Source organism: Patagioenas fasciata, chromosome 1, assembly GCF_037038585.1.
Source record: "Patagioenas fasciata isolate bPatFas1 chromosome 1, bPatFas1.hap1, whole genome shotgun sequence".
In the NCBI taxonomy this organism is placed as follows: domain Eukaryota; kingdom Metazoa; phylum Chordata; class Aves; order Columbiformes; family Columbidae; genus Patagioenas; species Patagioenas fasciata.
In genome coordinates this window covers 1,716,276-1,736,660 of record NC_092520.1, presented here as the reverse complement: position 1 = coordinate 1,736,660, position 20,385 = coordinate 1,716,276, and the positions used below count along the sequence as shown (strand labels likewise).

At 59.3% G+C, this 20,385-nt stretch overlaps 1 protein-coding gene across 2 annotated transcripts in view; it reads right to left on the bottom strand.

Annotated features, from left to right (window-relative positions):
* Nucleotides 1-56: 56 nt before the first annotated feature.
* The window catches only part of PDE2A (phosphodiesterase 2A), a 66,567-nt gene continuing 46,238 nt past the window's right edge, over nucleotides 57-20,385 (bottom strand). For both annotated transcript variants that reach the window (XM_071811942.1, XM_071811989.1), the window contains 29 exons: nucleotides 19,502-19,591; nucleotides 18,165-18,253; nucleotides 15,243-15,352; nucleotides 12,947-13,002; nucleotides 12,797-12,856; nucleotides 12,555-12,714; nucleotides 12,410-12,462; nucleotides 11,189-11,263; nucleotides 11,031-11,072; nucleotides 10,880-10,948; nucleotides 10,646-10,776; nucleotides 10,224-10,335; nucleotides 10,093-10,132; nucleotides 8,540-8,603; nucleotides 8,376-8,454; nucleotides 8,129-8,306; nucleotides 6,828-6,940; nucleotides 6,510-6,587; nucleotides 6,195-6,317; nucleotides 6,037-6,107; nucleotides 5,825-5,947; nucleotides 5,654-5,741; nucleotides 5,508-5,555; nucleotides 5,209-5,283; nucleotides 5,012-5,111; nucleotides 4,741-4,853; nucleotides 4,623-4,661; nucleotides 4,372-4,478; nucleotides 57-4,064 (listed from right to left, as the gene is read on the bottom strand). In XM_071811942.1, coding sequence (XP_071668043.1) covers nucleotides 3,842-4,064; nucleotides 4,372-4,478; nucleotides 4,623-4,661; nucleotides 4,741-4,853; nucleotides 5,012-5,111; nucleotides 5,209-5,283; nucleotides 5,508-5,555; nucleotides 5,654-5,741; nucleotides 5,825-5,947; nucleotides 6,037-6,107; nucleotides 6,195-6,317; nucleotides 6,510-6,587; nucleotides 6,828-6,940; nucleotides 8,129-8,306; nucleotides 8,376-8,454; nucleotides 8,540-8,603; nucleotides 10,093-10,132; nucleotides 10,224-10,335; nucleotides 10,646-10,776; nucleotides 10,880-10,948; nucleotides 11,031-11,072; nucleotides 11,189-11,263; nucleotides 12,410-12,462; nucleotides 12,555-12,714; nucleotides 12,797-12,856; nucleotides 12,947-13,002; nucleotides 15,243-15,352; nucleotides 18,165-18,253; nucleotides 19,502-19,591 — 2,709 coding nt within the window. In that variant the 3' untranslated portion in view covers nucleotides 57-3,841. The remainder of the gene's footprint in view (nucleotides 4,065-4,371; nucleotides 4,479-4,622; nucleotides 4,662-4,740; nucleotides 4,854-5,011; nucleotides 5,112-5,208; nucleotides 5,284-5,507; nucleotides 5,556-5,653; nucleotides 5,742-5,824; nucleotides 5,948-6,036; nucleotides 6,108-6,194; nucleotides 6,318-6,509; nucleotides 6,588-6,827; nucleotides 6,941-8,128; nucleotides 8,307-8,375; nucleotides 8,455-8,539; nucleotides 8,604-10,092; nucleotides 10,133-10,223; nucleotides 10,336-10,645; nucleotides 10,777-10,879; nucleotides 10,949-11,030; nucleotides 11,073-11,188; nucleotides 11,264-12,409; nucleotides 12,463-12,554; nucleotides 12,715-12,796; nucleotides 12,857-12,946; nucleotides 13,003-15,242; nucleotides 15,353-18,164; nucleotides 18,254-19,501; nucleotides 19,592-20,385) is intronic.

Genomic DNA, 20,385 nt, shown 5'->3' with positions numbered 1-20,385 from the left:
CTCGGGGACATCCCTGTCCCCCGACACGAGGTGCCCACCGACCCGCCGCGGGGAGATCGATGTATGAAATTTATTTAGGAAAACCAAAACCCACAAAAAAAAAAAATCAATAATAATAATAATAAAGAAGAAGAGGAAGAAGAGAAGAAGGAGGAGGAAGAAGAGGAGGAAGAAGAGGAGGAAGAGGAGATGAAGAAGAAAGATCATCTCCTCCTTGGGCTCCGTCAGAGCCCGGAACATCCAGCGCCACGCGAGGGGGGAACAGAGAAGCAGGGGGAGGATTTGCACACCTGCGCACACCCGTGGGGTGAGGGGGTCCGGCCACGCCCCCCAAAATCCATAGGGGGTTATGTAGAGAGGGGGTGGGAGCTGGGAAAAGCATCAACCACCAACACACGCCAGCAGGGGGCGCTGGAAAAGTGGGGGGGTACAGCTGGGAAACACCCCCCCGGGATGCAGGACCCACCCTGGATCCATTTGAAACATTAAGACCCCCCTCATGTCACCAAGCACCCCCCAATTGTCACCAGGCACCCCCGGATTGTCACCAGGCTGGGGATCCCATCTGGGACGTCAACAATGGATCCATCTTCCTCCTCTTGTAGTTTTAGGGGGTTTTGCTGCCTTCTGGGACCGTCCCTGCCCCCCAAGTGTCATCACACAGGGAGTGGAGGGTTTTGGGGGGGTCTTGTAGGTGAAGCCATGGGCCAGCAGCCAGATGTGGTCACCGGACAGGTCCTACCGGAGGGGTTTGGGCAAAACATCTGGCTCAAGGCATCTCCGAGTAGGTAAGGCAAAAGGAATTGAGTTCACGTCGTCCCCCCAACCCCCAGCTCAGTTTGGGGGTGTCCCTGTTACTCCCGCAGACACGGGGGGACCCCGAGACAACAGACGAGGAGGCGCTGACAGAGCAGAGGACGAGAGGAGTGGCCGCCCTGCAGCCCAAATCCGGCAATGGGACCGTGGGGTGGGGCGGCCAACGGCCCCACGGCTGCACCTGGGGTGGCTTTGACCTTGGTGGGACCAATCCTGGTGGGACTGATCCTGGTGGAACCAACTCTGGTAGGACCAACCTTGGTGGGACCAACCCCAGTGGGACTGACCCTGGTGGGACCAACCCTGGTAGGATCAGCCTTGGTGGGACCAACCCCAGTGGGACTGACCCTGGCGGGACTGACCCTGGTGGGACCAACCCTGGTACGATCAGACTTGGTGGGACCAACCCCAGTGGGACTGACCCTGGTGGGACTGATCCTGGTGGGACCAACCCTGGTACGATCAGACTTGGTGGGACCAACCCCAGTGGGACTGACCCTGGTGGGACTGATCCTGGTGGGACCAACCCTGGTAGAATCAGCCTTGGTGGGACCAACCCCAGTGGGACTGACCCTGATGGGACCGATCCTGGAGGGACCAACCCTGGTGGGACAGACCGTGGTGGGACCAACCCCAGTGTGACCAACCCTGGTGGGACTGATCCTGGTGGAACTGACCCAAGCAGCTCCAGGATGTCACCATGGCACTTCCATCACTGTCTCCTGCCATGATGATGACCCCACCATGATGATGTGGCTGGGCAGTGGGGCTCAGCGCACCCTAGTTCCTTTGGTTGGGGTGACAAGGAGCCGGGTCACAGCTGGAGCTACCCTGGGGGGTTGGCTGAGCAGAGCCCCCCAGGGCTGAGGGGAGTCAAAAAATGTTGGGTTGAGGGACTGGAAGGACAAAGGGGAGACCATTAAGGTCCATGCACGGTGGCTGGTATGACAGGAGGGGGCCACAGGAGGCCATCACCATCCATGCATGGTGGTTGGTGGGACCAGAGGGATCACAGGAGGTCATCACTGTTCACGCCTGGTGGTGTGTAGGACCAAAGGGACCACAGGAGGTCATCACTGTCCAAGTCTGGTGGTGTGTAAGACCAGAGGGAGCACAGGAGGCCACCACCATCCATACATGGTGGTCATCAACCATGCATGGTGGCCTGTAGGACCAGCAGGACCACAGGAGGTCATCAGTATCTACACAGGATGGTCTGCAGGACCAGAGGAACCAAGGGAAGATGGCAAGGTCCATGCGCGGCAATCAGCAGGGCAGGAGGGATGATGTGAGACAGCAGGGTCCATGCATGGTGTTAAGTAGAACTGGAAGGACCACAGGAGGCCATCACTGTCCATGCATGGTGGGCTGCAGGACCAGAGGAACCATGGGAGGATGGCAGGATCCACGCATGGCAGTCAACAGGACCAGAGGGACCACAGGAGATCACCAGGGTCCATGCATGGTGGTCTGCAGGACACAAGGAACCACAGGAGGCCATCGCCATCCATGCATGGTGGCTGGTAGGACCAGAAGGACCACAGAAGGTCATCAGGGTTCATACATGGTGGTCTGTAGGACCAGAAAGACAATGGGATAGCAGTAGGGTCCATGCATGGTGGCTGGTAGGACCAGAAGGACCACAGAAGGTCATCAGGGTTCATACATGGTGGTCTGTAGGACCAGAAAGACAATGGGATAGCAGTAGGGTCCATGCATGGTGGTTGGTAGGACCAGAGGGACCACAGGAGGATGTCAGGGTTCATGCACAGTGGTCTGCATGCCCAGAGGAACCACAGGAGGCCATCACCATCCACGCATGGTGGTCTGCAGGACACAAGGGACCACAGGAGGATGGCAGCATCCATGTGTGGCAGTCAACAGGACCAGAAGAACCATGGGACACCAGCAGGGTCCACGGTGGTCTGCAGGACCAGAAGGACCACAGGAGACCATCAGGTTCCATGCATGGTGGTTGATAGGACCAGAGGAACCATGGGAAACCATCAGGGTCCATGCACAGTGGTTGGTAGGAGCAGAGGAACCATGGGACACCAGCAGGGACCATGCGTGGTGGTTGGTAAGACCAGAACTCCCATGAGACAACAGCAGGGTCCATGCGTGGTGGTTGGTGAGACCAGAAGTCCCATGAGACACCAGCAGGGTCCATGCGTGGTGGTTGGTGAGACCAGAATGCTCATGAGACACCAGCAGGGTCCATGCACGGTGGTTGGTAGGACCAGAGAAACCACAGGAGACGATCAGATTCCATGCATGGCGGTTGGTGGGACCAGAGGAACCATGGGACACCAGCAGGGTCCATGCGTGGTGGTTGGTAGGACCAGAGGAACCACAGGACACCAGCAGGGTCCATGTGCAGTGGTCACCACGGCAGGAGTTGTGAAGCCACCACAAGCTGGGGATGCTCATGGATGTGTTGGTCACCAGTGAACACCCATGTGCTGGGGACACGTTGGGGACAGGTTGGGGACCAGACCCTCCAGGACATCCCTACGGGTGTGCAGCCCCCCCATGCGTGTAGACCAGGAGCCCCCCAACCCTGGCACGTGTGTAGCCCTTGGAGGGGACATGGCTCTGTCCTCAGATGTCCCTACCACCCTCCCACAGCGTCACATCCCCTTTGAGGTCCATGGGGATGCCTCCGTGACCTGAAGCCCACCCACCACCACCCTACGTTGTCCCATCATCCCATTTCAGGAGGTGCTTTCACCACTGAGGATGTTGTCCCCATTGTCACCTCATGGGGATGGGACCTGCAGCCTTAAGGCAGTTTAAAGCCACCCCCCAGTCCCCCATCCCCACGGTGTCCCCCGCAGTGTCCCCCGGCCACTGAGGGGACTCCAGGGACCACCAGGGTAGAGGGGACAGTCACCCACCGGTGGGGAAGGACCTCACCATGGTGGCCCAGAGTCACCAATGTCCCCCCAAACCTCCTCCTCATGGGCTGGAGGATGAGGGTTGGGGACACTCCTGTCCCTCAGCTCCCCCCGAGTCACCCCAATTGTCACTCAGCCCCCGCCTCGGGCTGCCCCCCCTCGGGCTCCAGGCAACCGTTGAGTTGGGGGTCAGGAACTTGGGGGTCGTATTCTTCATCCAGAAAGTCCAGGGAGTTGTTACTGGGCAAGCCCCGGATGGTGAATTTGTGGGACACCTTGGTCCACTGCTCCCGGTTACTGGCCACCCGCTCGTAGAGCTCTGCTGCCTTGGGGAACAGGTCCTGCAGCAACCTGGGCGGGGGACACAACCCATCAGCATGGGGTTGAAACCCCCTGAGATGCCTCCAACCTCCTTAGATGTCTCCAACCTCATCGAGGTGCCTCCAACCTCCCTGAGGTGCCTTCAACCCCCCCTGAGATGTCTTCAACCCTCTGAGAAGCCTTCAACCCACGGAGATGCCTACAGCACCCCTGAGATGCCTCCAACCCCACTGCACACATCCCCGTTGCTTGGAAACCACCCCAAACATCTACAAGACTCCCATCCCATCACCCCCATGGCCAAAAGGGGGTGGGGGAGATGGGAAAGGTCCCTCACTTGTAGATAGGCATGGCGATGTGCTCCATGAAGCTGATCTGCAGCTCGGGGATGTAGGCTTTCTCCCGGTCCATCATCTCCAGCGGTCGGTTGCCCATGGCTTTCTCCTGCAAAGGTGACAATGGAGATGTCAATACCGGTGGCCATCCCCTCCCCATTCCCAGGCAAGATGTCCCCCCTGACCCACCTCATCCCAGCCCCTCTTGGTTCTTGCCAAGAGCGTTGGCCAAACCCAACCAGGTGCCACCTACCAGGTCACCTTGGGAGAAGAACTCCTTGTAGATCAGCTCCTGCAAGGGACAGGCTATCAGCAATGGGGTGGGGACATCCTTGACCTTCAAGGGGTCACGTCCACGGTGTGACACTCACCGCAATCTTCCTGGTGGTCTTCCAGCCCTTGGTCTGGTCGGAGAGGTCACAGGAGGTCATGAGCAGGCAGAGCAGGAGGTTGTGGTGCTGCTTGTTCTTGGGGTCATACCCAACTGTCATGTGGGTGATGGGTGTTGGGGTCATGGGGGGGACTCGTCATGGAGTCTCCACAACCCCCACCACTCCCTACATGGGGACTTGGGGGATCTTCTGTGCCACCTCCCAAGCATTGGTGGGATGAGTTCCCACCACACCAGCTCAGGAGCTTCACCTTCTGCCATCTTCTGGAGGTCCTTGAAGATGCGGAGATGGTGGGCCAGGTCAGTGGCCAAGATGATGTCCCTCATCAGGTCCAACATGCGCTGATAGTCCTGCAGGACCAGGCGAGGTGGCTGGTGTCACCACCTCCACGTCCCTGCCATCCCGTGGGGGTGAGATGGCGGAGTGGTACCAAAGCTGGGGACCCACCTTGCGGGAGAAGTGGTCGAAGATGTTGCAACCTTGGCTGTTGAGGATGGCGATGGCCTGGGCGAAGTGATGCCTCTGTGGGACAATCACAGAGTGTCAGGGGTTGGAAGGGACCTGGAAAGCTCATCCAGTGCAATCCCCCCATGGAGCAGGAACACCCAGCTGAGGTTCCACAGGAAGGTGTCCAGGCGGGTTTGAATGTCTGCAGAGAAGGAGACTCCACAACCTCCCTGGGCAGCCTGGGCCAGGCTCTGTCACACTATGGGGTGGCTTTTTTCGGGGGTGGGGGGAGATCTCACCTCCATGACGGAACCTTCTGAGCTGTACAATGCGGCCAGGACTGATTTCTACAAGGCAGAACGGTCAGAATCATGGAGTTACGGGGGTGATGACCCCTCCAAAGCCACCCATCTCCATCCCTGTCACCACGCGCGTCCCAACTCACCGAGGCCACCTGGAAGGAGTTATTGGTGCCCCTGTGGTCCAGGTCGTGGCACATGCAGGAGATGAAGAGGGCGAAGATCTCGATGTCTCTGCGAAAGCAAGAAGAAGGGAAACTGAGGCAGGTAGGAGGGTGGGGAGAGACCCCAACTGGGGACAAGGGACAGGGACTCACTCCAGGTAGTTGACAAGCTCCAGGTTCTTGTAGAGCAGGTAGCAGAAGTGGGAGACGGAGAAGGCGTGCATCCAGTTGTGGTACGGGGGGTCGCGGTAGCCCTTCTTCACCATCAGGCAGAACCTGGCAGGGGACAGGTGGGGACATCAGGTGACAAGGGTGTCACCACCCCCTCAGTGTCCCCCAGGTGGCCGTGGGGACAAGGGACCCACCGGGTGAGTGTCTGCCGGTCCATCTTGTAGGTGTTGATGAAGTTCATGTCCTGCAGCATGCTGAGGATGGCCTGCGGAGAGGACAACAGGGGACAGGGGGTGACAATGACAGCAAGGAGGGGACGGTGGCACCCGGGGATGGTCCCCGTGTCCCTCACCATGGAGGTGTCGTCCTCGGGCAGCGAGCGGGGGGTGTAGGTGAAGTTGGCGAAGTTGGGGTCGATGGTGGCCACGGGCTGGATGCCCTCGCTCAGCAGCTTGGTGTACTCATCGTCCGACACCTGCGGGAACCAGTGTCCCCAAGCTGTCCCCAAGCCATCCCCTGGGCCACAACAGCCCCAGCAAGCGCAGAGACCTCCGGGGTTGTCACCGTCACCCCCAAATGCCACCACCACGGGGCGGAGCGTGGTGGCACCGCGCTGGCAGTGGGTGTCCCAGCTCACGTCCCCATCCCTGTCCCCGTGTCACCTCACCTTCATGTGGTACATCATCATCTCGTTGGCCAGGTGGCTGCGGTACTGCGCCTCGTTCACCTTCTTGTACAGCAGTGACTGTGGGCGGGAGAGGGGGAGACGGGGCGCTGCGGGGTCACAGACCCCCCAATCTCCCCCCAGCACCCCAGGAGGTTCCTGGTTCCCATCCCATCCCATCCCATCCCATCCCATCCCATCCCATCGCCACCACCACTTGTCCCCAAGGAACTGGGGCCACACAGACGTCCCACCTCTAGGACAGTGCAAGGGGACCCCTCTCACTCCCCCCCCAATTTTGGGGTCCCTCCCGGGCCGTACGTGGGCGATGCTGATGCCGCAGTAGATGGAGAAGGCGGTGGCCAAGTCCTCATCGAACTTGCTGAACCAGGGACCGTTGATCTTGTTGACCAGCTCGGCCACCCCGATGACCTCTGGGAACAGAGATGGGGGGACACGATCAGGCCCTCGTGCTGGGGACAGGATCGTGCCACTGCACTGGGGACAGTGTCTGTGGGGGGCCAGGATCGCGCCCAGGGACAGTGCTGTACCCACAAGCTCGGTACAGGATCGTGCTCATTTAGTAGGGATGGTGACAGTGCCGTGCCTGTGTGTTGGGGACAGGATCCTGCCCACATGCTGGGGACATGATTGTGGCTGTGTGTTGGGGACAGAATGGTGCCCAAGCACCAGGGATGGGGACAGTGATGCATCCATGTGTTGGGGACAGCATTGTGCCCATGCACAGGGGACAGGATCATGCCCCTGCACTGGGGACAATGCGATGTCTGTCTCTGGGGGACAAGATCGTGCCCATGTGGTGGGTACAGGACTGTGCACACACCTTGGGGACAGTGCTGTGTGTGTCTGTGGGGGACAGGATCACACTCAGGGACAGCGCTGTGCCCGTGTGCTGGGCACAGGGTTGTACCCACGTTATGGGGACAGGATTGTGCCTGTGTGTTGGGGACAGGATGATGCCCAAGCACTGGGGATGGGGACAGTGATGCATCCATGTACTGGGGACAGGATTGTGCCCGTGTGCTTAGGGACAGACCTGTGCCCATGTGTTGGGGACACAATCATGCTCATGTGCTGAGGACAGGATGGTGCCCACACGCTGGGGACAGGATGGTGCCCAAGTACCAGGGAGGAGGACAGTGCTGTGCCTGTGTGACAGGGGACAAGATTGTGTCCATACTCTGGGGACAGCGCTGTGCTCACGTGCAGGGGACAGGATTGTGCCCTGTGCTGGGGACAGGATCGTGCCCACATTCCGGGGACAGCGCTGTGGCAGTGTGATAGGGGACACAATTGTGCCCATGTGTTGGGGACAGGATTGTGCCTGTGCATTGGGGATGGGGACAGCACTGCGCCCATGTGCTGGGGACAGGATCGCACCGGTGTTTTGGGGACAGGATCGTGCCCACATTCCAGGGACAGCGCCATGTCCACATCCTGAGGACAGGATCGTGCCCCCCGTGCCGGGGACAATATCACACCCACCATCTGGTGACAACGTGCTGGGCGATCACGCCAGGACACCAAACCCTCCCCACGCAGGGTGATGTTTCCATGTCCCCCGTGTCCCCTGTGTCCCCGTGTCCCCCATGTCCCCGCACCCTGGCTCTCGTTCTTGATGGGGAAGCAGAGGATGTTGCGGGTGCGGAAGCCGGTGCTGTCGTCCACGCCGCGGTAGAAGAGCGGATGCGAGTAGGCGTCCTTGATGTTGAGGATCTTCCCGGTGGTGGCCACGTGCCCGGCGATGCCCTGGTCCGCCGGGATGCGGATCTCGTAGCTCTGCGGTCATTGTCACCTGTCACCGCCGCGGTCGCCCCCGCGACACCGTCCCCTTGTCCCCGCGCTCACCTCGTCGTCCACCACGCCGCCGTCGAACACCTTGGCCACCAGCTCGTGGCTCAGCCGGTCCAGCAGGAACACGGAGCATCTGCAAGAGACGCGGCGGCCGCTGGTACCCACGGGGGTCCCACCCGTGTCACCGTGTCACCCCCCATCGGGTCGCGGTCACTCACATCTCGGCGTTGCTGAGGTTTCGCGCCTCCGTGATGATCTCCTGGAGCAGGACGGAGACGTCGTCTGTGGGGGGGGACATGGTCAGGGAGCCCCTCGGGAGGTGTGATGAGAGGGGGGGACACAGCAGAGACATGGGGACAGCAGGGGGACAGAGGCTGCACAGAGCATGGGGCACACATGTACATGTGTGTGCACGCATGAGCGCATGCGTGTGTGCACACTGAAGTGCGACGCAGCCTGTGCAAGCGGGCAGCAGCGTACGCGGTGCAGCAGGATGCTGGTGTGCAGCACGAACTGCAGCCGTGCGGGCGTGCATGCGTGTGTGCTTGCAGCCACGCGTGTGCGCCTGCAGAAGCACGTGTGTGTGCAGCAGTGCGTGTGGTGCAGCTCTGTGCACGCACGCATGCATCGGCGTGTGCATGCACAGCAGAGCGTGGGTGTGCAGCTGCGCGTGTGCACGCAGCAGCGTGTGCAAGCGTGCAGCGCTGTGTGCACGTAGCAGCGTGTGCATGCACATTGATAAGCGCACACAGTGCTCTGTGCTCCTGCAACGCGTGCACGTGCATGTGCGTGCACGCAGCAGCACGTGTCCACGCAGCGGTGTGTGCGTGCAGCAGCGCACACATGCAAACACATTTACAAGAGCACACAGCGCTCTGTGCTCGTGCGACGTGCATGCACACATACATGCAGCAGTGAACGTATGCGTGCGGCTCTGCGTGCGCACCAATGCATGTTCCTGAGCAGTGTGCGTGCACGCAGCTCTGTGTGTGCAGCAGTGCATGTCCATGCCGCAGTGCACGCACGCAGTGCTACACGTGTGCACGCACGCTTGCAAGCGCATGCACTCTGTGCTCACGCAACGTGTGCAGACGCATGCACGAAGCAGTGCAAGCATGCATACAGCAGTGCGTGCACGTGCAGCTGTGTGTGTGTGTGCAGCAGCGTGTGCAGCAGCATGTGTGCATGCAGCAGCGCAGGTGTGCAGCAGCACGTGTGTGCACACACACTTCTAAGCGCACACCGCGCTCTGTGCTTGTGCAACATGCTTGCACACGCGCATGCATGCAGCAGTGCAGGTCTGCGTGCAGCTGTGCGTGCAGCGATGCATGTGCTTGCAGCAGTGTGCGTGCACGCAGCTCTGTGTGTGTGCAGCAGCGCGTCTCCACGTGTGTGCACGCGCATTTACAAGCGCACGCAGCCCTCTGTGCTCATGCAACTCGTGCACGTGCATGCATGAAGCAGTGCAAGCGTGCACGCAGCAATACGTGTGCACGCAGCACACATGCACGTGTGTGCATGCACACACCTATGCACGCAGCGCTCTGTGCTTGTGCAACATGCACGCACACGTCTGTGCAGTGGTTTGTGCATGTGCAACATGACACGTGCACACCCCCATTTCCAAGTGTGCGCTCTGCCCCTGCTCATGACCCCCCTCCTGCCATCACACCCCCAGGGCTGGCAGCACAAGGGACACCCCCCCCACCCCGCTAGGGGACAGGGGACCCTGGTGCCACCATCCCCTGGGGGTTCCACCCCTTGCACCTACCCAAGTGCGTGAAGAGGTTCTTGGCCACCTGCAGCAGGGCCTGGTCGGGGACAAAAGGGGACACCCCGTCAGCGAGCGGCGTGACGTGGGGACACGCACACACACGCGTGTGACACTCGTGTGACGCCCACCTGACACTCGCACTTGAGCTTCTGCTCCTTCTGGAAGGCCAAGGTGCTGGTGAGCACCGTGGACGTGTAGCAGAAGCAGTGCTGGATCTTGCGCTCGTCCGCCTCCGTGTAGCTGCCGGGGAGGAAGGGGGGACAGTCCCCATGGCCATGGGGACACACACAGACTCCTCAGTCCCCTGTCCCCATTGGTCCCTACGCCACATCTGTCCCTCCCTTTCCTCCAGGATGAGGCTCCATGGCTATGATGATGCTCCACAATGATGATGATGCTTCACAATGATGCTCCACAATGACAAGGATGCTCCACAATGATGAGGATACTCCACCACGCCCAAAACCGTCCCCATCCCAGGGGGTTTGGTGACAAGGTGAGGGCCCGATCCTGTCCCCCCACCCCAAATAAACAACCAGGTGCTGCTCACCTGTCCCCGCTCAGCTTGTTGAAGGCGCAGGCCAACGCCACCACCTGGGAGGTGGCCCGGCTGATGACGGGGACGCAGAGCATGGAGGTGACCTCGCAGCCCAACATGCTGCTCAGCTGCTTGTGCTCCTCCTGTTTTTGGCAGGGGGACACACACACATGATGTGACATCCCACCCCTCCCCGCACCAAGGGACACTTTTGGGGGGGACAACCGTGTCCCCAAGGTGTCCCACCTCGCTGATGTCCTTCAAGGTGATGGATTTCTTGTCCTCCACTACCTGGCCCAGGCGCCCGAAGGTGAGCTGTGGGCAGAGGGGACAGGTGACACCGCTGTCCCCTCCCTGGTTGTGTCCCCCCAACCCGTGCCACCCCCTCCTTGCTCACCGAGAAGCTGATCTCCTCCTCCAGGACACGGTCCCCCACCACCTGGAGGAGATAGAGGGGGACAAGGGACAATGAGGTGACATGGGGTGGTGGCGAAGCCCTGGGAGGGTGCACAGGGACCTGCTGTCCCCACGGGGGACAATCCTGGTGACACCCACCTGGCAGAAGAGCTGGTGGTTGTCCTCGGAGACCAGCAGGAGGCAGCAGCTGAGCGACTGGGTCTCCTGCTTCAGCTGGGGAGGGAACATGAGGGTGGTCAGTGTCCCCAAACTGTCCCCCACGCGCTCTCAGGGCAGGATCCGTCCCCTCCCTGTGCCCAGGGCACCCACACAGAGCCAGGTGTCCCCCCCCAAAAGCCTCTTCCCTGGGGCTGATCACGTTCACTCTGGTCCCTACTGATGGTGAGGGCAAGGCTGTTCACTCTGGACCCTACTGAGGGCTGTGTACAGGGCACTAGAGGCAACCCATAGGTTCTCTCTTGGAGCTCCTGTGCTTAGGGTGGCACCGTTAACTCTGGAGACTACTGATGGTTGTGATACAGCTGTTTACTCTGGTCCCTACTGATGGCTGTGCAGCTGATGCTTGGGACGTTTCTTTGCCTTGGAGGGATTTTCTTGTTTGGAACCAAAATGAGGGTCTCTTGGGGTGAGCAGGGACTGGGTGTTTAGTGTCCCCAAACTGTCCCCAATCCCCCGCAGGGGAGGGTGTGGCCCCTCCTCATGCCCAGGGCACCCACAAAAGCCACACAGAGCCAAGTGTCCCCTAAAACCTCTTCCCTGGGGCTGATCGTGTTCACTCTGGTCCCTACTGATGGTGAGGGCAAGGCTGTTCACTCTGGACCCTACTGAAGGTTGTGTACAGGACACTAGAGAGAAACTCATAAGTCCTCTTGGCATTTCTGTGGTTAGGGTGGCACCGTTAACTCTGGAGACTACTGATGGTTGTGATACAGCTGTTTACTCTGGTCCCTACTGATGGTTGTGCAGCTGATGCTTGAGACATTTCTTTGTCTTGGGGGGGATTTCCCCTTTTTTTGGAAACAAAATGTGGGTCCCTGGAGGTGAGGGGGAGTCGGGGGGATGGTTAGTGTCCCCAAAATGTCCCCAGTCCTCCCCCCAAGGCAGGATCCAGCCTCTCCTCTGTCTCCCCATGCCCAGGGTACTCATACAGAGCCAGGTGTCCCCACCCAGACGGCTGATACAGTTCACTCTGGAGACTACTGATGGTCATGACAAAGCTGTTCACTCTGGTCCCTACTGATGACCACACAACTAATGGTTGATACTTTTCTTTGCCGTGGGGGGATTTTATCTTTTCTTGGAAATAGAACAAGGGTCTCTGGACATGAGGGGGGGCTGAGGGGTGGCGTCACTACTCACATAGTTGATGACCTTGAGCTGGAGCGAAGCGGCATCCAGGTCGTACAACTCACCTGCATGAGGGGCGAGAGTGCCGGGAGGGGCTCAGCACCCCAACTCCCCCCTCCCCACGCGTGTCCCCCCGTGTCCCACCCCCCGGCCTCACCGCAGAGCTGCAGGATCTTGCAGTCCAAGGGGGTGTAGCCGCTGTCGGGCACCTTCTCAGCCTTGGCCAAGGAGTTTTGGGAGGAGCTGGTGGAGAGGCTGACCTGGGGCCAGGGCTGCAGCTTCTGCAGGGCTTGCAGGCGCCGGAACGCCACCAGGGTCTGCGGCGGCGGCACGTGAGGGACAAGGGACAACGGGGCTGGGGACGGGGGGCGGCAGGTCCCCGGGCTGCGGGTGACTCACGTGTCTCTCCAGCGCGCGCAGGTTCTGCTCGTCCGGGTCGCTCAGCTGGCCGCAGTGAACCTGGCGGGGACGGGGGGTGTGGGGTGAGGACCCCGGTGTCCGGGTAGTGGCACCGTCCCCCCAGAGCCCGGCCCATGTCCCCCCGCTCACCAGGATGACGCAGATCACGGTCCCGCTGTCCTTGTCCACCAGTGGGATGATGAGCACTGGGAGGGGAGAGGGATGGTCCCACTGGACACCGGGGACAGCCTGGGGTTTGTGTCCCCACTGTGTCCCCATGCGTCACCCACCCAGATGTCCTCCTATCCATCCATCCCTCCTTCTTTCCATCCCTCCTTCTTTCCATCCATCCATCCATCCACAGAATCACAGGATGGTTTGGGTTGAAGGGACCTCAAAAGCTCCCCCAGTGCCACCCCTGCCATGAGCAGGGACATCTTCACCAGCTCAGGTTGCTCAGAGCCCCGTCCAGCCTGGCCTGGGATGTCTCCAGGGATGGTTCATCCACCACCTCTCTGGCCAACCTGGGCTTGCTTCCATCCATCCATCCATCCATCCATCCATCCATCCATCCATCCATCCACCTGTCCGCCTCCCTGCCTCCTTGTCCCCCAGGCACCCATCTGTCCCCATGCTCACGTGTCCCTCACCCATCCATCCTGCTCCCACCCACCTGTACGTGCACCCATCTCCCACCCACCCACCTGCACGCTGTCTTCACCTGCCCACTTTCCCACCCATCCACCCATCAGCCCACCCACACACCTACCAACTCCCCCACCCACCCACTGACTCTCACACCCATCTACCCACCCACCCACCCATCTACCAACTCTCCCATCCAATCATCCATCCACCCATCCATCCATCCATCCATCCATCCATCCATCCATCCAATCATCCATCCATCCATCCATCCATCAACCTACACACCCATCAACTCCCACACTCATCTACCCACCCATCTACCCACCCACACATCTGCCCACACACCCACCCATCCATCTACCCACTCACACACCTGCCCACCCATCCATCCATCTACCCACCCACCCACACATCTGCCCACCCACCCATCCATCCATCTACCCACCCACCCACACATCTGCCCACCCACCTACTCATCCATCTACTCACCCATCTATCCATCAACTCACCCATCCACACATCCATCTACTCACCCATCCATCTACTAACTCTCCTGTCCATCCACCCCTCCATTCATCCCTCCATCCATCCATTCATCCTTTGATCTACCAACCCACTTACTCTCCCACCCATCCACCCACCCACCCAGCTACACACCCATCCATTACCCACCCATCTGCCAACTCTTCCATCCATCCATCCATCCATCCATCCACCCACTGACTCTCACACATATATGCTCATCCACACACCCACCCATCTACCACCCACCCATCCATCCACATGCCCACCACTCTAGTGGCTCTCCCCTCTACCCACCCATCCAATCACCCACCTACCAACCCAACCACCCATCCATCCACCCACTCACCCATTCACCCACCCATCTACCAACTCTCCCATCCATCCCTCCCATCCATCCCTCCCTCCATCCCTCCAGCCACCCACCCATCCATCTACCCACTCAACTACCAACACTTCCATCCCCCCCATCCATCCCTCCCTCCATCCCTCCAGCCACCCACCCATCCATCTACCCACTCAACTACCAACTCTTCCATCCCCCCCTCCATTCACCCAACCACCCACCCACTGACCTATCCACCTACCAACACTCACACGCATCTACCCACCCATCCATCTACACACCCACCCATCTACCAACTCTCCTAGCCACCCCTCCATCCATCCATTCATCCCTCCATCCATCCTTCTATCCACCCATCCATCCCTCCCTCCATCTATCCTTCCATCCATCCATCCATCCCTCCCTCCCTCCATCTATCTTTATATCCATTCTTTCATCCATCCATCCATCTGTCCATCCATCCCTCCATCCATCTCTCCATCCTTCCATCCCTCTATCCAACCCTCCATCCCTCCCTCCATCCATCCTTGTATCCACCCATCCATCCCTCCATCCCTCCATCCATCCATCCATCCATCCATCCATCCATCCCTCCCTCCCTCCCTCCATCTATCCTTCTATCCATTCTTCCATCCCTCCATCCATCTCTCCATCCTTCCATCCCTCTATCCAACCCTCCATCTCTTCATCTCTTCATCTCTTCATCCATCCATCCATCCATCCATCCATCCATCTCTCCTTCCATCCCTCCATCCTTCCCTCTGTCTCTCCACCCCTCCCTCCATCCTTCTATCCCTCCATCCATCCACCCACTGACCTACCCACCCACCAACACTCACACTCATCTACCCACCCATCCATCTACCCACCCGCACATTTGCCCACCCACCCATCTCCCAATCCTCCCACCCTGTCCCCCCCAAGCCCCACCTTGCGTGCCAGGTGCCAGGGGTGCTGCCAGTGTCCCCAGCTGCTGGGCAGGGGGCTCGGTGGGGGGCAGCCCCCCACACTGCACCCGCTGCTGCCTGCGCACGGCGTCCCTGCGGGGATGGGACACCCTGAGCCATCGCCCGTGGGGACACCACCGCCCCCTCGGGCAGGGACACCACCGCCCCCCCGGGCAGGGACACCCCCCAGCAGGGACACCCCCCAGACAGGGGACCTGTATGTTTGGGAAGGGGACGGGCCACCAGGACTGCACAGCACGTGTGAGCGTGTGTGTCCCTTGCACACACACAGCGCCTGTGCACGTGTGTCACCCTGTGCCCATGTGTGTCCCTGTGCATGTGTGTGTCCCTTGTACACGTGTCTGTGTGCACACGTGTGTATCTTGCACATGCACAGCACCATGCATACGTGTGTGTCCCTGTGCATGTCTGAGTGTCCCTGTGCACATGTCCCTGTGCACATGTCCCTGTGCACGTGTGTGCCCCCAGCACATGCACAGCACCGTGCACACGTGTGTGTCCCTGTGCACGTCTGAGTGTCCCTGTGCACGTGACCCTGTGCACATGTGTGTCCCTTGCACATGCACAGCACTGTGCACACGTGTGTGTCCCTGGACATGTCTGTGTGTCCCTATGCATGTGTGTCCCTGTGCACACATGTGTCCCTTGCACATGCACAGCACTGTGCACACATGTGTGTCTCTGGGCATGTCTGTGTGTCCCTGTGCACACATATGTGTGTCTTGCACATGTACATGTATGTGACCCTGTGCATGTGTGTGTGTCTCTGTGCACGTGTGTGTGTCCCCTACAGCACAGCACCATGCACCTGTGTCCCTGTGTATGTCTGTGTGTCCCTGCGCATACATGTATGTCCCTGTACAAGTGTGTGTCCCTATGTACACGTGTGTCTTGCACATGCACAGCACCATGCACACGTGTGTGTCCCTGTGCATGTCTGAGTGTCCCTGTGCACATGTCCCTGTGCACGTGTGTGCCCCCAGCACATGCACAGCACCATGCACACGTGTGTGTCCCTGTGCACGTGTCCCTGTGCACATGTGTGTCCCTTGCACATGCACAGCACCGTGCACACGTGTGTGTCCCTGGGCATGTCTGTGTGTCCCTATGCATGTGTGTCCCTTGCACACATATAGCACCTGCTCACGTGTCCCTGTGCACATGTGTCCCTGAACATGCAGTTACTCTGCACGTGTCCCTTGCACACATACAGCGCCTGTACACGTGTGTGTGTCCCTGTGCACATGTGTCCCTGCACATGCACAGTAACTCTGCATGTGTCCCTTGCACACATGCAGCAGCTGTGCACGTGTGTGTGTCCCTGTGCATGTCTGTGTGTCCCTTGCACATGCACAGCACCTGTGCACATGTGTCACCCTGTGCACACGTGTGTGTGTCCCTGTGCATACATGTATGTCCCTGTACAAGTGTGTGTCCCTATGTACATGTGTGTCTTGCACACGTATGTGACCCTGTGCCTGTGTGTGTGTCTCTGTGCACGTGTGTGTGTCCCCTACAGCACAGCACCATGCATCTGTGTCCCCGTGTATGTCTGTGTGTCCCTGCGCATACATGTATGTCCCTGTACAAGTGTGTGTCCCTATGTACACGTGTGTCTTGCACATGCACAGCACTGTGCACACGTGTGTGTCCCTCTGTATGTCTATGTCCCTGTGCATGTGTGTCCTTTGCACATGCACAGCACCATGCACACGTGGATCTCTGTGCATGTTTTTGTGTCCCTGTGCACACGTGTCTTGCACAGGCACAGCACCGTGCACACATGTGCATCCATGTGCATGCATGTGTTCTTGCACATGTACAGCACCTCTGCACATGTGTCCCTGCACACACACAGTGTCTATGCATGTGTGTCACCCTGTGCATGTGCGTGTGTCCCTGTGCGTTTCCCTGTGCACACACATCTCCCTGTACACGTGTGTGTGTCCCTGTGCACGCGTGTCCCTGCACATGCACAGTAACCCTGCACGTGTCCCTTGCACACATGCAGCACCTGTGCATGCGTGTGTGTCCCTGTGCATGTCTGTGTGTCCCTGTGCACACGCACAGCGCCTGTGCACGTGTGTCACCCTGTGCACACACGTGTGTGTCCCTGTGCACGTCCCTGCATGTGCACAGTGTCTCTGCACACGTGTGTTCCTCACACACAGTGCGTGTGCACACGTGTGTGTCCCTGTGCACACGTGTCCCTGCACATGCACAGTGTGCCCTGCACACCCTGTGCCACACGGGTGACATCTCCTGGGCAGCTCCCTGGGGGTGGCTGTGGGGACAGTGAGGGGACAGGGACAGGATAAGGATGGAGATGGGATGATACACAGAATGATAATGGGGATGTGGACAAGGACAGGGATGGGGACAGGAACGGGGACAGGGATGAGGATGGGACAGGAGATGGACACAGACGGGGACAGGGATGGGACAGGGACAGGAATGGGGACACAGATGAGGACAGAGATGGGGAAAGAGTGAGGACAGGGATGGGGAGAATGAGGGGACTGGGATGGGGACAGGAATTAGGACAGGGATCGGGACAACGAGGGGACAGGGATGGGGACAGGAATGGAGACATGGATGGGGATGGAGACAGAGATGGGGAAAGAGAGAGGACAGGGATGGGGACAACGAGGGGACAGGGATGGGGATGGGGACAAGGATGGAGACAGGGATGGGGACGGGGATGGGGACGGGGATGGGGATGGGGATGGGGACGGGGATGGGGACGGGGATGGGGAGAGGGATGGGGAGAGGGATGGGGACGGGGATGGGGACGGGGATGGGGAGAGGGATGGGGAGAGGGATGGGGACGGGGATGGGGACGGCGACGGGGATGGGGACAGGGAGGGGTCACGGCCATGCTCACCTGAGCGTCCCCTCGGGTGGCAGCTCGTGGGGGGGGTCATCGCAGACCAGCCGGGTGTCCCCATCCCGCAGGTAGATGCAGACGTGCTCCTGGGTATGGGGGCTGCGCTGTGGGACCGGGACCCCCACCCCGACCCCCACCCACACTGGGCTCAGCCACACATGTATGTAAACACATGTACATAACCACATATGCATAACCACACATGTATGTAAACACATGTACATAAAAACATGTGCACACCCACACCTGTGCATAAACACACGTGCACACCTACACATGTACGTAAATACAGGTACATGAACACACGTCTATAAACACATCTACACATACATAAATACATGTGCACATCCACACACATATGTAAACACGTACATACCCACACATGCGTGCACCCACACATGTACATAAGCAAATGTGCACACCCACACAGGTGCATAAATACATGTACGTACACATACACGTACATAAACGCATACACGCTTACACACATGCATAAACATGGGCACACATGTATGTAAACAAGCGTGCACACGAACACACATGCACACGCACACACAGCCATGCACACACGCGCATGCACACACATGTATTTTGCACACCTGTGCACACACACACCCGCACACGTGTGCTCATGTGCATATGGACAGCGCACATGCTTGTACACACACGTTTGTACACACCCCACGTGCACCTGCTCACACGCACATGCACATGTGTGCACACAACTGCACGTTTGCACACACCTGTACATGCTCATACACGTGTACATACGCACACACCTGCACGTTTGCAAACACCTGCACACACCTGTGCACATCTGCACACAACTGTGCACACACAGATGCACACGTACGCACACCCCTGCACCTGGGGCCAGTACGAGCACCAGGGCCACCAGCATCCCAGGGCCACCACTGGCACCAGGATGACCAGCAGCACAAGGAACACCAGGGTCACCATGAGCACCAGGGTCACCAGCATCCCAGGGCCACCATGAGCATCAGGGTCACCACTACCACCCCAGGGCCACCACCAGCACCCCAGGGCCACCCCTGGCCCCAAAGCCACCAGCACCCCAGGGCCACAAGGTCACCATGGGCCCTGCAGCTCCCAGGTAACCCGAATCCCAGCAACCGAAAGTCACCAAAGTCAACCCAAAAACTTCAAACAGCAACCAGGGGACAGGTGACGTGTGGCCCCTATAGGGGGAGGACACTGAGATGGGCTGGGGTGGGGGGTCAGCTCAATCAGCAGAGAATCCACCCCACAGGGTCCCCTCCAAACCCCCAGGGGGCCGGATTGTGCCCCACATCCCCCCCACAACCCCCACGTACCACGGCGGGCAGTAGGGTGACGAGCGCATGGCGGAGGGTGTCCCGCAGGGAGGTGACCTCGATGACGGCCCCCAGGCTCAGCAGGGCGTCCTGGGGAGAAAGCAGAGCAGGGGTCAACGGGGGAGGCACTGGGGGTACTGGGAGCACTGGGGGGGAGAGCCAACCCGGAGGGGGTGGCACTGGGAGGGTGTCCCCAGGGTCTGCAGGATGGTGGCACTAACGTCACATTTGGGTATGCGTGGGCCTGCATGAGCCACACTGGCGTCGGCACGAGTCACATCAATGTCAGCACAAGCCACAATATCTGCACGAGCCACATCGACGTCTGCACGAGCCACAACATCTGCATAGACACCTGCACAAGCCATATAGACACCTGCACAAGCCACGGTGCCTGTATGAGCCACATTGATATCCACAGGAGCCACGCTGACATGTGCACAAACCGCACCTGCACGAGCCACATCGACATCTGCACGAGCCACATAAACATCTGCACAAGCCATATAGACACCTGCACAAGCCACAATGTCTGTACGAGCCACATAAACATCTGCACAAGCCATATAGACACCTGCACAAGCCACGGTGACATCCACATGAGCCACGCTGACATCTGCACGAGCCACATCGACATGGGCATGAGCCATGACGTCCGCATGAGCCACACTAATGTGTGCACAAACCACACCTGCATGAGCCACATCGACATCTGCACAAGCCACATCGACACCTGCACGAGCCACATCTGCATGAGCCACGCTCATGTCTGGCTGAGCCACATTAACACCTGCACAAGCCACGTCTGCACGAGCCACATCGACACCTGTATGGGCCATGACAGCTGAACGAGCCACAATGATGCTTGTACAAGCCACATCAAT